This window comes from Vulpes lagopus, chromosome 7 (genome assembly GCF_018345385.1).
Source record: "Vulpes lagopus strain Blue_001 chromosome 7, ASM1834538v1, whole genome shotgun sequence".
NCBI classification, from domain to species: Eukaryota; Metazoa; Chordata; class Mammalia; order Carnivora; family Canidae; genus Vulpes; species Vulpes lagopus.
Genome location: NC_054830.1, coordinates 13,549,776 through 13,564,759, shown reverse-complemented (window position 1 = coordinate 13,564,759; position 14,984 = coordinate 13,549,776). Strand labels below are relative to the sequence as shown.

General features: G+C 50.7%; 1 protein-coding gene across 1 annotated transcript in view; it reads left to right on the top strand.

Annotated features, from left to right (window-relative positions):
• Nucleotides 1-14,984, top strand: part of ELL (elongation factor for RNA polymerase II) — a 76,822-nt gene that overhangs the window by 38,070 nt on the left and 23,768 nt on the right. Inside the window, exon 2 of the mRNA XM_041761154.1 lies at nt 8,880-8,927. Within this exon, the coding sequence (XP_041617088.1) occupies nt 8,880-8,927 (48 nt within the window). The remainder of the gene's footprint in view (nt 1-8,879; nt 8,928-14,984) is intronic.

Genomic DNA, 14,984 nt, shown 5'->3' with positions numbered 1-14,984 from the left:
GTCAGGACAGTCCTCACTTGTCCTACCTCTGCTGGCTCTGTCCCTTTTCCCCAGATGATGTGCAGACCCTGTGCTTGTCCCTCTCACTGACCTTGCCCCGTGTCCATTCTGTGTGGTACATGTGTACTTTTATTTTAAACCTTTTATTTTTTAAAAAGATTTTATTTATTTATTCATCACACACACACACACACACACACACACACACACACACACGCACACACACAGAGGCAGAGACACAGGCAAAGGGAGCAGCAGGCCCCATGCAGGGAGCCCAATATGGGACTCGATCCAGGGTCCCCAGGATCATGCCCTGGGCTGAAGGTGGCCCTAAACCGCTGAGCCACCCAGGCTGCCCTATTTTAAACCTTTCACATGGAAATGTTAATATGTGGATATGACAGAGATAAGAACCATGGGCCCTGTGCCATCACCCAGCCTTGCCCTTTGTGAGTGCCTGACCCTTCACATCTCAATTCTTCCCAGTGCCGTCCCCCCTTTTCTTTGTTTAGTCTTGCTGGAGCATTTTTAAAAAATATTTTATTTATTTATTCATGAGACACAGAGAGAGAGAGAGAGAGAGAGAAAGGAAGAGACATAGGCAGAGGGAGAAGCAGGCTCCATGCAGGGAGCCTGATGCGGGACTCGATCCCGGGACCCCAGGATCATGCCTTGGGCCAAAGGCAGATGCTCAACCACTAAGCCACCCAGGTGTCCCTTGCTGGAGCATTTGTAAAACAATTCCAAGTATCTTCATTTCACTCTTGGCTTTTTCAATAACCAAGTTGAATGGTAACAGGTATGGACTGTTTTTTTTCAGATGATCTTTACACAGCTCTGTGAGAGCACCTGAGGCACAGCCCCTGGCACCCTTGTAAGGCTGTCTCCACTTGGGTCTCCACGTGGCTGGGTCCACATAGAGCCACACGTGATGTCCATGTCAAGTCTGGTAATTTATAGCACTCCATCCTTCTTCCTTTTGTGCCATCCATCTGTTGGAGAAACCAGGTCATTTGTCCCGTGGAATGTCCCACATTATGGCCCAGGTTCTGCTCTGTTAATTGCTTTACCCTTTGTTTTCCTCAGGGCAACAATTAGCTCAGGGCTTCTCTGCCTAGACACTGCTGGTACTGGGGGCTCGATCACTCTGGGGTGAGGCTATTGTGGGCACAGCATCCCAGGTCTCCATGTACCTGAGGCCAGCAGTGCCCTCTTCTCCAATGAAGTATATCTCTGTCCCATGGGGCTAGGATCACCCAGGTGAGAACCCTGAGTGGAACTCAGTGCCTTACCCAGCGTGCTTCCTGAACCTGGAGGTGGATTTTGTAAGCTACATCCTATTGCTTTGCCTGGGAAATGCTCTGCTCCATGGGGCTACACAGGGATTCTGGCCATGGTGAAGTTCTAACTTGTCCTCTCCGGGACCTAGCATAAAGGGGTCTTGGGCAGCATTTGATGCCTCCTCCCACAGGGCTGCCTGTTCCCTCTACTTGCTCCCTGTGTCTTCCATCTTTATGATACCTGCAGGGTGCTCTGTGGTGATGCCTTCTCACTGCCCATCTCCACCAGTCCTCCTGACTCATTCGGGCTCTTGGCTAAAACACAACACCAACAGGGACACTTGTCCCAATGAACTTCTGCCCTTTTTTTTAAGATTTTATTTATTCATGAGAGAGACAGAAAGAGAGGCAGAGACATAGGCAGAGGGAGAAGCAGGCTCCCTAGGGGGAGCCTGATGTGGCACTTGATCCCAGGACCCCGGGATCACACCCTGAGCCGAAGACAGACACTGAACCACTGAGTCACCCAGGCGTCCCTGAACTCCTGGTTTCAAACCCCGCACATGCCCAGTAGGAGATGGCGTTCTGCTACACAGAGTCCTGATAAGGCCAGTGGGAGGGGTGGCTCTTGAGGACCCCATACCACTGTCCATGCCTGTTACAGTCACTGCTGTCACTGGGCTGCTCAGCCCCTGGGGAGGATGTGACTTGTGAGCCTGTGGTGGGAGTAAGGGGACCGCTCAGGGGGTCTGCAGAGACTAGAGGCATTATGTGTAAGCCAGCCTGAAGCTTAAGTACTGAGCATGATGACGCATGCAGACAGGTGGTACCTTGTTCCAGAGACTGTTATAGGAAGTTACATTACCTGGTGACTCGCTAATCACAGTCTGGGGGAATAACCCAAAAGCTGCCAAGGCAACAGGGAAATGGACAGCACTCCGGCTAGTCTGATGGACCCTCCTGGCCTGGGCATGTTTGCCACCTTTTGCTTTCTGTCCTGCTGAGAACGTGAGGTAACAGGGTGACAAGGCTCCCCTAACAATGGTATGTCCCTGGTCCCATAAGCTGTTGCCCCTGCAGGGAACAGCCAGCCAGAAGGCAGTGATTGGATTGCCAGAGTGTTGCAGCTGCTGGGAGCCAGGCTAGGTGAGTCCAGAGGGTAACCACTGGTCCTGCTGTGAAGGCATCTCTGGCAAGGGCTCTAGCTGCTTGCTCCACAGACACTGTTGGTGCCACACTGTGGGGGTGGGGGGGGAGTCCACAAGCCCAGGGGAAGCCTTGCCCCCACTACACTGCCGCTGACTTCCATTTGCACCATGCCTTCTCACCCACTGCCACTGTCTCACTGCTCTTCTGCTGCTCAGCATCTCTGCACTGGCCTCCTCCTGCCTTGGTTCACATCTGTTCTCTTGCCGTGTGCAATAAACCCCTCACTTGATCCTTCTGTGTGCAGTCATGGGCACGTGGTGGGGTAGCCAGTTGTCCTGCCCTGCGTGCCATGCTCTGTGAGGCATGGCTTGGGAGCCAAGGGACTCAGGAAGTGCCCCTTGAATACATAAAGGAGAAAGTTGGTCGAACCACGCTAGAGGTGCATGTCTAGCCTGTTCAGGAGGCAAATGTGTAGAGTCTGGCTACTGCACTCTCCCAGGGCCATGGCTCAGGGAGGTCAGGGTTAGCTTGGTACTGGGAGAGCACAGCTCTCGCATTAACCTTGTGCCTCGGGTCATAATGGTGTCAGGGCCCTGGGATAATTTGCTTCTATCTCCCCAATCCCGCTCCACCCAGTCCTTGTTTGTGCCTCATTGCTACCCTTAGAAAGGCTGCACTTCCAATCCTGTGCTTCGTCACTGTTATTTATGCCTTGAATAGTCAGTGATCTATAGAAATGTAACAATGAGAAAAAGTCTCTTGTGTTCATATACATATTCCCCGTGACCCAGTGTTCTTGACCCTGTGTGCAGATCCACATGTCCATCTGGTATCACTCTCCCTCTTGAAGGACTTCCAGAACCTTCCCTACAGTGCAGATCTACTGCAAAGATTATCTCTGCCTTTGTCTGCCTGAACAAGCTTTTGTTTCACCTTCTCTTTTCACTGGATAAGTTTGGCATTCATTGTTCTTCTCTCAGTATTTTACAGACCTTCCATGGTCTCCAGGCTTTTTTCTGATACTTAGCTGTGGGAGTCTCCTCTTTGCTCCTTGGTTCGTAGCATGTCAGGCAGTGGTCATACTGATTTGCCTGTGGTGTGCTGTGACATGCTTCTTTGTTTCCCTGCTGGCATTTCTTAGATCTGTGGAATTACTGTGTTCCTCACATTTGGGCCATTATTTCCTCAGATACCATGCTCTTGGGATTCCAGTTAGCATATGTTGGAACTCTTGGTACCATCGTCCCACAGTTCACCAAGGCTGTGTTCATTTTCCTGTAGACATTTTCCTGTTCATTTTCCATTTTCCTGTTCATTTTCCTTCTTTTCTTTTCTTTTCTTCTTTTCTTCTTTTCTTTTCTTTTCTTTTCTTTTCTTTTTTTCTTTTCCTTTCCTTTCCTTTCCTTTCTTCTTTTCTTTTCTCTTTTCTTTTCTTTTCTTTTCTTTTCTTCCTTTTTTTGTAGACTCTTTTCTGTGTATGATTCATTTTGGATAGTTTCTGGTAGTTTGTCATCAGGTTCATCACCTTTTCTTCCACACTGTCCCATATTTATCCCACCTCGAGAGTTTTCCTTTCCAGATATTACATTTCTCAGCTCCAGAAATTCCATGTGGCTCTTTCCTCCTACCTCATATTTCTCTTCTAACCAGTTCAGGTTTCTTTTAAGCCCTTGAACATTTTTCATATGTAATAGTTGCTCTAATGTGAGGCCCTTTTCTTGTCAGTTACGTTGTCTCTGTCCTTCATGAGTCTGTTTTCATTGGCTGAATTTTCTTCTGGGTTGGGGGGGTCACATTTTCCTATAGCTTCACATTGTCTGGAGGTTTCTGGTTTTGGATACCAAGTGTTGTGAATTCCATGGAGTTGTGTGGTGGATTTTGTTATCTTTCTTGAAGTATGTCAGTTCTGCTGCTGGCTGCTGGCAGGCAGTTTGGTGAGTGGTGGATCAGCTGATCCTGCGGAAGCTTGTTTCTGAGATTTTTTTTTTAGTAAAGGGAACTGAGAGAAGCCTTTACTTGAGGGCTAGTTTAGCTCCACTGCTGAGTGGGGTACAGTGAGGACTCCCTTGGACTGGCCATATATGGCATCTCTCAGGCCGCATCCTCTGTCTTGGGGCCCTGGGTCAAGGAGTGCCCCGAGCCTTCAAGGGGAGCAGTTTAGTCCACTTTGAGGACTCCAGGAGAGTCTTCTGCACTGCCCCCTACTCCAGGGCCTCTGCCCACACATCCAGCCCCTTCTGCCTCCCCAGCCCGTGATCTGGAAAGTTTCTTGAGGCAGTAAGCTGAGTGGTCAGAGGCTGCCACAGGGGCCCATGGCATTTGGGATTCCCCTTAGCCTGCCTGCCCCACCCTGAACCTAACCTCCTGGACTCCGGAAAGGTTAAGAATTGGTAAATTATTCAACTAGCTTTATTCCAGTTGGTTCTTGGAGGTGACAAGCTTGATGCATTTTGAGTCACTCAAATTTACAGTAAATAGCTGAGAACTTATGTTTAGAAAAATAAAAACCTCACTTTGGTCTAAAAACAGATTTCCATTGCAAGTAGCACCCCCGCCCCCAACAAAACTGTGTGTGCCAAAGACCACTCTAGTGGATGCTGGAGATACACAAGTGGTTTCAGTACATTTTAGAACCCTTCAGAAATTTCTCTTAAACCTTCTTATAATGATTTTAATTCTGTATGCTTCATTAAAATGTTGCTGGGTCTCTGACCTGGGAATTTGTGGCAGGTGGGATGGTCACATGCCATTGTGCAGGACACTCTACATCAGATTCCTGTAGCCCTTGGAGAGGTGACCCAGCTGGCACCCATGGTCCCTCCTAGAAATCTTAAGGGGTGTAGGGGCACAGTGGTGAGCAGCTGCCCAATGTCGAAAAGTCTGCACAAAAGGTCAAGGCAGCCTGCCCTGGGGTGAAGGAGCTGATGGGCAAGAGCCACAGTTGACTTATGCAGCCTCAGTAACACAGATGACCAGGGTTAGGTTCTGCTGGGCCTGTGAATGTGGCAATGACCGTGACTGGCTGTCCACTGTTGGGTGGCGTGGCCTGAATGTCATTAGAACACACCTTGTTGTCCAGTGAGTCTGAGGACGCTGAGGGCTGCTATTCTCTTTGTTCTGATGTCTTACCAAGTGGGGCCCCTTGCCCTCTGCTGCCTGCACAGAGCTGGAAGTACTTAGATGGGTCTGGTCCTGGTGTCTGTTTTTGTTAGTGGCTATAGACAGGGGTCTTGTGGGGAATCACCCAAGTATGTATGTGATAGAAGTGAATTGCTCTGCTGAGGGCAGAGGTTCTCCTGCTGGAGGGAGGACACACCAGGAGGACTTGTATAGCCAGGAGCCTGGTTTTGTGATTATAGCCAGGCCATATGGGAACATGTATTTGGCATTGTTGAGAAAGCCTGGGTTTTTAGGCTTCTCTGCCAAATGCTCTAATGGGTAAAGTCCACTGCCCTTGGAAAGTGGGTGACTGCAGGAAAGGAATCTTCTAGGTAACTTGCTTGACAGCTACCAAGCTAGTTAAATGCTTCACAAAATGGCCTACAGGGAGCATGTGGTCCAGGGGAGGTTGGCCCACTATGCCAGCTGGTGTGGGCGCTGGTGGTTGTCATCCAGGCACTATTGTGGCTGCCCTGGTGGTGTTCCTTCTGGGAAAATGCACCCTTTCTGGTTCCTCCCATTATTGCTCTAAATCCAGACTTGCATTGTCACCATTGTCATCACCCCTGCCCCCAGCCTTGGAACACACAGGCCTTGCACTGTGTTGATAGTAGAAGCACATAGTGCTAGAGTTAGTCCCAGGCTGGCTCCTAGGTGGGGGTCTGAGCTAACAGACCTGGAGGTGCAAGAAGGAAGCCCCAGGTGCCCTATGCCATTGTGGCATCCCATGTCTCTGCTCTGGGCTTTGTACCTGCTATTCCCTCTGCCAGGAGCAGCCTGCCTGCCTGCCTTTAATGATCAGGTGAGATCAGTAGAGAGTTCATAGGACTGCATTGCCTTTGCTGTGGTGTTCCTGTGTCTTTTGCTGTTTCCTTCCATCTACTCTATATCCTGTGCTGAAAATGTTTAACAGACTGGAATATCTCCCCTGGGTGTTCAGGAATCTTCTGTGTTCAGATGATATTGGTAAAAGCCAGGAGTCTTCAGAGAAAGGCCCTCTGTGAACTTGAGAGTATGTCACAGCTGTCATGGAGGTGTGTTGATGGCCCATAGTACTTACTGTTTTAGGTGTAGAGTCTGTGAATGTTAATACAGTGCCCTAGAAGCTACCTGCAGCCACTGCCCACTCCCATCCACAGCCTAAGCACTCACTGATCTGCTTTCTGTCTCTTTACTTTTGCATTTTCTGAAAATTTATATGAACAGAATCATATAATGCAGGATGTCCTATGTTGAGGTGCTTTTAGCCAGTGGCTTTGAGATTTGTCCCATGTTGTGTCCATCAGGAATTTGTTCCTTTTTATTTCTGAGTAGTATTCTGTTGTTACTTTGTCCACCAATTAATGGACGTTTGAGTTGTTGCTGCGTTTTGGATACTAAGAGTAATTCTGCTGTGCACGTTTTACGTAAGTTTTTGTGTAGACCCATATTTTCAATTCTCTTGGGTCTGTCCCTTGGAGTGGAAATGCTGGGTCATGTGGTAAATTGTGTTTAACCTTTTTAGAAACTACCAGATTGTTTTCCACAGTAGCTCTGCTGTGTGCGCTCCCACCAACGTGTTGGGTGTTGTCCTTTTTGTTTTAGCCGTCCTGATAGATGCATGTTATCACCCCAGGAAATCTGCCCTTCACTGATGATGAATAGTGGCTTTTCACACACTCATTTGCCACCTTGCAGGTTTTCTTTTTAGTCTCTGTCTTTAACCCAATCCCAAGCAAAAACTGCTCTAATGTTGTGTCTCCAAGGACCCAGCCAGGCCAAGGACCCCATAGGTGCCACGTTTATCATTCTGTGAATGTCAGTGAAGCCCGGGGGGTGGCGGTGGATGCTATCTGGTTGTGGCTTATAGGATGGGTCAGCTGGTCCTGAGTCTGCTTTGGGGAAAGTTTGGCCCCTGTCTCTGAAGCACAGCAACCCTTGTGCCGGCAGAGGCTGGTTTCTGGTCCTGGAGGAGGACAAGGGGCTGGAGAATGCCCCATGTCCAATGGCCTGGCAGTGAGAGGTGATGTGCTTTGGAAGTGTAGGGTGGTTTCTAGGGCATCAGATCTTATGGGGTATCTTATGCTAGTGCTAGGTGTAATCTCTCAGGATGTTTGGAAATTCTGTTGCCCCAAGTTCACTGACAAACTGCTCCAGATGACAGAGTCCTTGAGATTTTTGGCAAAAGAGAGGGCTCCTGGTAAACAAAGTGTATGTGTAGTGGGGGGAGAATTCATGCGTGGCTTGTGTGGTCCCAGCTGGCTGAGCCATGTCTGCCTCATACAGCCACAGCCCTCATCTGAGAGACTAATGGACCCATGCACACCATGAGGCCAACCTGCTGGTTGGCTGGTTCTTCTCATGAGTCTAGAGAGCTGCTTCACCCATGTGGGGCCTATGGTGGACCTGACGGTCTGGGTGGGGAGCAGACAGGTAGTCACTCCAGATACCTGGTGTCTGGGATGTGGGGGGCCAGCAAGAGGGCCTCTTCTCACTGCAGATGGGGCTGAAGTGCAGGCCTGAGGACAGGCTCTGAGGGAGGTAGGAGAGCCAGACCCTGGCTGCCATCTGGAGGAGGCTGGGGAGGACAGTGGGCACAGAAGCGAGGGAGGTTTGGGGGCTGAGGGAGGAGGTTGTGATGACAAACTAGGACCATGCTGGGGGGTGATATGTGCTGTACAGAAGATGGGTGCTCGGGGCCCAAGATGGGTGAGAAGAAGAGGTGCGACCCTCCATCTGGATTCATGTTCTTTCTAAAATTCTGACAGAAGGCTGATCTCTGAATAGCTGAAGCTTAAAGTATTTTGAGTTTTTAAGTATATTTTTTCTTGTGACATTTGGAAATTCCGCCACCCCAAGCTCAGTGACAAACTGCTCTGAAACTGTGACGTGGGAGCTGAGCAGGCCTTGGGCCCTGTCCTGGCAGGGTTTTTGGTGGGGGCTGGGGGGTGGGGATCACCTCATCAGCCTGCCTTCTGGCCAACAGCACTCATTCATTGCAATTCCCTTCTGAGGGTGTGTCTCCGAAGCAGGGCAGTCTGGGCTGATACTGGTTTGGGGAGAACAGTGAGGGGCTGTCATCTCCTGTGTCTCCACTCTTAACTCTTTTATACCTGGCCTCCATGCCGTCGAGGAACTCCTACTGATCCTTCAAAATCTTGTTCCAGTGACCTTTCCTGTAATTTTCAGATGTATGTGTGTTTTCTTTCGCCTCTCCTAAAAACACTTACCTTACTCTTTCTATAACTGGGAAGTGAGTGTTTGGATTTCGAGATATCTTTATTGACGTTTTCCCATTTTGCTTTTTTGTAGGAGTCTGTTTCACTGAGACCATCAATCCGATTTCAAGGAAGTCAAGGGGTGAGTCTTTTTTGTCTTAATCATATCTGGAATTGTGACCAGTATTCTCTCTGGCCTGTCATGGTATGCTGGGCACAGAAGCAGACTAGGGGCAGCATTTTGGTCCCATCCATCTCGGTGTCAGGCCTGGCACTGTGCCGAGCTAAGATCTGCTAGGTTGGTCCCATGGCCAGGGACCACATCAAGAGACTCTCTGGGGTAAATGCAACTTTTCTGTCCAGCAGAGCCTCCCTTCCTGTAGCCAATGCATAGCTGACTCGCAGGCCCCCAAATCTCTGTTCTGATCTAATCTCTGTGCTAATTCAAAACTGAAGTGTCCCAGAGGCCAGGCAGGCCTAGAGCTATGGCCTCCCCTGGAGGTGGTTTGTTGGTGGACCTGGGACCATAGATGTCTGATTTTGGTACTGGACTGCTGGATGGGGGGAGGGGCTTGTTATAGAAGCTCACCACTCCATGTTTTCTGAAACGTCTTTATTTCATTCTAAATGATCATCTTCCAGAAAAATTAGAGAATAAGAAAAAGGAAAAGTCCACAATCCTTGCCCCCCCCCAAGGCTTAGGACCTCCCACCACCCCCATATCCCTCATCCACCAAACATGCCTTGGAACGCTTCAGTTTTTTTTTTTTCTGGGCTTTATATTGCAAATCTTTTTTTTTTTTTTTTTTTAAATCTGAAGTGTTGCCACAAGTGGCTGAGTCAGTTTCCACCTGACAGCTGGGCGTCTGCCTCCTTATGGAGGAGGTCTGTGGGTTTCACCTCTGCCAGGGTGCTCCAGAGAGACAGCCTCTAGAGGATCCATGTGTCTGTGTGTGCAAATGCAAAGATACCAAGAGCCAATTGCATTGGCTCACGCAATTGTGGGGCTGATGAGGCTGAAGCCCATCCAGGGGCAGGCAGGAATGGGCACTGTGGTCCATAGGCAAGGTTCCTTTTTCCTCAGGGAAACTAAAGTTTCCCTCCTAAGGCCTTCAGCTGATTGGATGAGGCCTACACAGACCATTAAGGATCATTTTCTTAAAGTCAGCTGATCATGGGTGTCACCACATCTACAGAATACCTCCATCCAGATTAGCATTCGTGGCGTCACTTAGAGCTGTGGCCTGGCCAGGTGCACACATGAACTGAACTGACCATCATACCAAGACCTGTCAAGGTCAGCAAGATCCCCTGAAAAGCCCCAGACTCCCTGCTCCCCCAGTGCCTCCTCTGGGACATCTGCACCTCTGTCAGGCTCCTTCTGAGTCTTGTGGTAGTCTTCCCTTTATCTTCCTTGGGACGTTTCCCTAGGGGCAGAGGTCAGTGTTGAAGGCAGGGCTCCCTGGGCTTGCTGCCAGACTGGCCTCATGGCGCCCTCTGGTGGCCAGTGGTCGTGCTGTGCCCTCAGTGGTCAGGGAAAGATGAGGAAGTGGATCTATGCAAAGGGCCACTGAGATCAGTGGCTTATCTAGTGAGCAGCATTTTCTGGTCATAAAGACACCACCTGGCTACTCACAGGAGCCACAGAAGCACCACAGAGTTCTCCCGGACCCTGCCTTGTATTGCCCAAATTTCTGTGCAAAGCCTGAGAGCCACATCCATGCAATTTAGGGTCCTACTACCTTCAATTTAGAATCATGCTTTACCTGCCTTTTTTTGCTTCCTGGATTTTCTCATGCGTAACAGAAGAACCTAAAGGTTCTGAGGTTACTGAGGCCCTGTGCCAGAGTTCTGGCCAGGCAAGTCAGACCATGATTCTCCATAGGAGGCTATTCCCTGTGTAAGCCCGTGTGAGGGTTAGAGGGTGCCAGGTGGCAAGGAGGGGTGCTGTTCTTTCTCTGCTTGCTGTGAAGAGTCAGGCACTAGATCTACCCTCTTTGTCCTCTGGACCTTGTTCTTCTCTTCCTGGGCTTTGATGGGATGCATCCCCTCATCCCTGCCAGTTGTGAGGAGCATGGCCTGGCTCTACACACATAGCAGACACTCTCTTTGCCAGGCTGCATCTGCATAGTCAGCCTGATGCCAGACGAGGCAGGGCACCTGGGCTCCCCCCTCCTACTTCTCCCGGGTACTCAGCTGTTTGTGCATAGCTGAGGTTGGAGGTGGAGCTGGTGAGGTAGGCTGGACAGAGAAGGAGTAGAAGGTCAGTGGGGGTGGGGCTGGGCAGGCTCTTTCAGTGTTCATGGTGCATGGGCTGATTCCACATTTGGCTCTTTGTAGGCTGAAGGAACTCTCTTTCCCAGAGGCCCATGAAGCGGACAGACTGAGACCCCATCTGCCAGCTCCTTAGCTTGGGGACCTTGGCCAGTTCTTTTCACCATCCCTCAGCCTCCTTGCCCAGGGGATGGGCTCTCTGCCTCAAGGGTCGTGTGTGTGTGTTAATGAGGCCTTAGGAGAACCATTTTCTGTCTTGTGGCCCAGAATGAGCTCACTCAGTTCCTTGTACACATTTCCCCTTGCTGTGCACAGCCAGCACAGGGCTTCAGCATTGAGCACCGCCAGGGGTGGGAGTCTGATCTGGCCTGGCCACCTCCCTGCCTGTGCTTGCAAGCACCATGAGAGTCAGGCCTGCCCAAGGAGGTTGTGGCATGCAGCTGGGCCATGGTATTAGCGGGTTCCTTGGAGTGACTAATGGCATGTGCCAAGTTGTCCTGTGAGCCATGTTGGGCCTCTAGGGTGCCATGTGCCAGAGCTAGATGTTCATCTTTGTTTCATTTGCTGTATACATGTTTGTTTGCATTCTCTGCCTTCTCTCAGATACTGAACTGGCTGAGACCTGGGCCCCTCTGCTGTCCACGGGTCCTTCTAAGTTGTTAACCTCTGACAGCTGGCGAAAAGCCTCTGCAGGGAAAGAGAAACCCCCACCTGGCCAGCCCCACCCTGAAACTCTTCAGTTGATGAAAAAAGAGAAGTAGGGTCAGTATCCAGGGCTGCTTAGGGTCTTCACATTTCCCTGTGCTGCAACAGGAGCCTGCACTACAGTTTCTAGAATGAGGTTTGGCAGGTCCGGTCAGAGATGTTTGACCAGTTTCTGTGTGTCTAAGAGTCATCTCTTCGGGAGCAGTTAGGGACGTAAATAAGATTGAGCCACTAGGGTGCTTGTAGCTGCGTTGTTTGTAACAGGGACAATTTGGAAACAGTCTAGAAAATTTTTGAAGTGGGGGTTTCAGAAATTGGGAGCCATTTCCAGGAGGAGGGGTGGGTGTGTCCTCCTTCTACTGAGCTTCCTGGGTGAGTGAAAGCATGAAAGTGGCTCTTGAAATTCAAGCAGAGCTTAGAATGCACCCTTGGGTTGGTATTGAGGGAGTGCCCCTGGGTGAAAGAGGATGCTTTGCTTTTGGAAGTCAAGTTCAGCAATAGTAGTTCTCATTACCCAGAATATGTTTATTCTTAGGCTTCCTTGAGAAGTGAAAATAGCTAAGAAAATGTATGGCCTGGAAGTTCCTCTGACCAGAGAGAAGACTCTGGGCATTTGGTGTTTGGGTTCCTGTGTATGCCGGTTTACCTGAATAGAATATCAAGTGCTTCATCTCCCCACCCCCAGTTTTTTCCCCCAGGACTTGCTTTGTCTTTTCACAGCCCCCACCTGCACCTACACTGTACAGGAGGCCCTGCAGATGGGTGGGGGGAGGAGGAGGCAGGCTCTGCTTGGGACAGATTTCAAAGGGAGGAGCTCTAGCCAGGGACCTGTGTCCCGTCACAGGCCTCAGAGGCAGTCAGGGCTACCCAGGAAGGACAAAACTGTTTGGTGCTTCAGGTCTGTGCACACAAACACTAATTAGGTTTATGGTGACGTAACCTGGAGTCAGGGCTGACATCAGACACACCCAAATCTACGTGCTTAGGCCAGCTGAGGACCACATGGTGGCCCACATGAGGCAGCTGAGACTTGGTCCAGAAGGTACATGCTCTGGCCGAGTAGGGCCGAGTTTCGGGCCACATCCTGGAGCATGTTCCAGGCTCTTCGCTGACACACAGAAAGCCATGCATTCCTAGGCTATTTATCCCCATCTGGCTAATTTCCCTGCCTGGTTCCTAGTGACTGGTAACCAATAACAAGCGTTGTTAAGGAGCAGCAGAGCAGCCTGTTAACTAGAGGATTCTACAGGCCATGGTAGTGCTGGGGAGGAGCTGGGACCAAGAGAATGGGTCACAGCAGGCTCCTGGAAAACCTCCCTTCTACCTCCCTTCCTCCCCGACTCAGGTGCCCCCCACTTTGTCCTGAAGGATACTAGAGACCTCTTCCTCTGTCACGAAGAGCATCCTGTTCCCCTATTAGTCAGTTTCAAGCCTTGGGTTCCCCGACCATCCTGTGGCTCTGCACTGGAACTCCCACTTCCATAATGGATTTTGAAGGTGGACAGACACACCTGTGTGGAAAAGGTGTAGATGGGGTCAAGGGGTCACAGTGAAGAGCCCTCCCATAGCCCCCGCCCAGAGGCAAGCACAATCACTTTGCGGCTCAGGCCTCAACTCCTTCCCTCTTCTCAGGGGTAACAGCCCAGTGAGCATCATTGTCCTTGAGGCAGCCACTGTCCTGAGCAGACTGAGGTGGAAAATGCTGCCTGGGGAGGCCACATCTCCACAAGAGCCAAGATGGGATGAGGGAGAGGGTCAGGGATAGGGTGGAAAAAGAGCCCCCCACGGCAGCAGGTGTCAGACTCCACTGGCAGCTGCTTTTGGTTTGCTGACTTTGTGGCACACAAGCTTCCTGCTGCATTCTGGGCAACTGCGTCAGTGTGTTTCTGGCTTTGGGTACGTCTCCTGCAGTGACCCTTAGCAGCCTGGGCTTTGGCATCTTGTGCAGTGTGTTTCCAGCTACTTCTATGATGGGGAACGAAAGTCACATCCAAGAATGGTTGAGTGGACAGCACAGGTGGCCACAAGTGTTGGACAAGGAGATGTCATGTGCGGGCAGGCCAGGGCTCAGCTGCCATATCTGGGAGCCACTCTGTGCCATGTTGGCTCTCGCTGTGCACATCCGTGCCTCTCCTTGGGGTGGGGACTGACTGTATGCTGGGCGAGTCACTCAGTGTTTGGGGGCCAGCTTTCAGCGGGGTGCAAATGCAGGTTCCCTATGGATCCACACACCCACCACCCTGAGGGGCAGGATAGGGAGGCCATGAAGCCTGGTCAAGAGAGCAGTGTCCCTCCATGTGGCCTGAGCCACTGTGTCCTCAGTCTCAGGCCGAACTGCCCTAATTTACCTGTGACAGCTAAAGGGGTAGCTGTGACAGGGGTAGAACTCAGCTGGGACCATGTTCGATCCAGGGCTGATGAGAGGTGTTGGCGTCCTCACAACATTGGAGAGGATACAGTGCTTGGATATACAGAGGTGGTTTGGCAGCCCACGGATGAGGCCTGAAAGTGGCCTGCCCATCCCCTTAACCTCCATTTACCACTTGTGTCCCCCTTCTGTGTCTGCCTAGCTATGGTAAGCTCCTGCACTCAAAACCCAGGGATTACTGTATGAGGGGTCACCACTGGTGACAGAGAGTTCTAGAAGCCCATCCTGCACTCCAGATATGGCCCAGCCACGAGAACATTGTATCTTCCTACCAGCTTCCTCCATAGCCCCCAGGACTTCAGCCTAGGGAGGGTTGACCTGGAATCCTGCGGTGTCCTCTGGGGGCAAGGCTTTCCCACCTGCGCTGAGCCCTGCACTGTGGCTTGGAGCATTGCTGTCTATCTTGTCTGCCAGCCAGGCTCTCCATCCCTTCTGCAGAGGCACTGTCCAAAGTCAGGGTTACATTAACCAAGACATTCATCCTGTGTCACATGTAACTGTGTCATGGTTTGTTAGCAATGAGCCCCCCACCCCCCTCCTGCCTTGTTCTTGGCTGCTGGACAGTGAGTGGACATTTAGCTGGAGTCTGTATCCCACAGGGGAGCAAGTGTGTGATGTCTCCTGATGCCCATCTTTTTTTTTTTTAATTTTATTTATTTTGAGTATTTTATTTATTTATTCATGAGAGACACAGAGTGAGAGGCAGAAACATAGGCAGAGGGAGAAGCAGGCTCCCCATAGGGAGCCTGATGTGGGACCTGATCCAGGACCCCAGGATCATGCCCTGAGCCA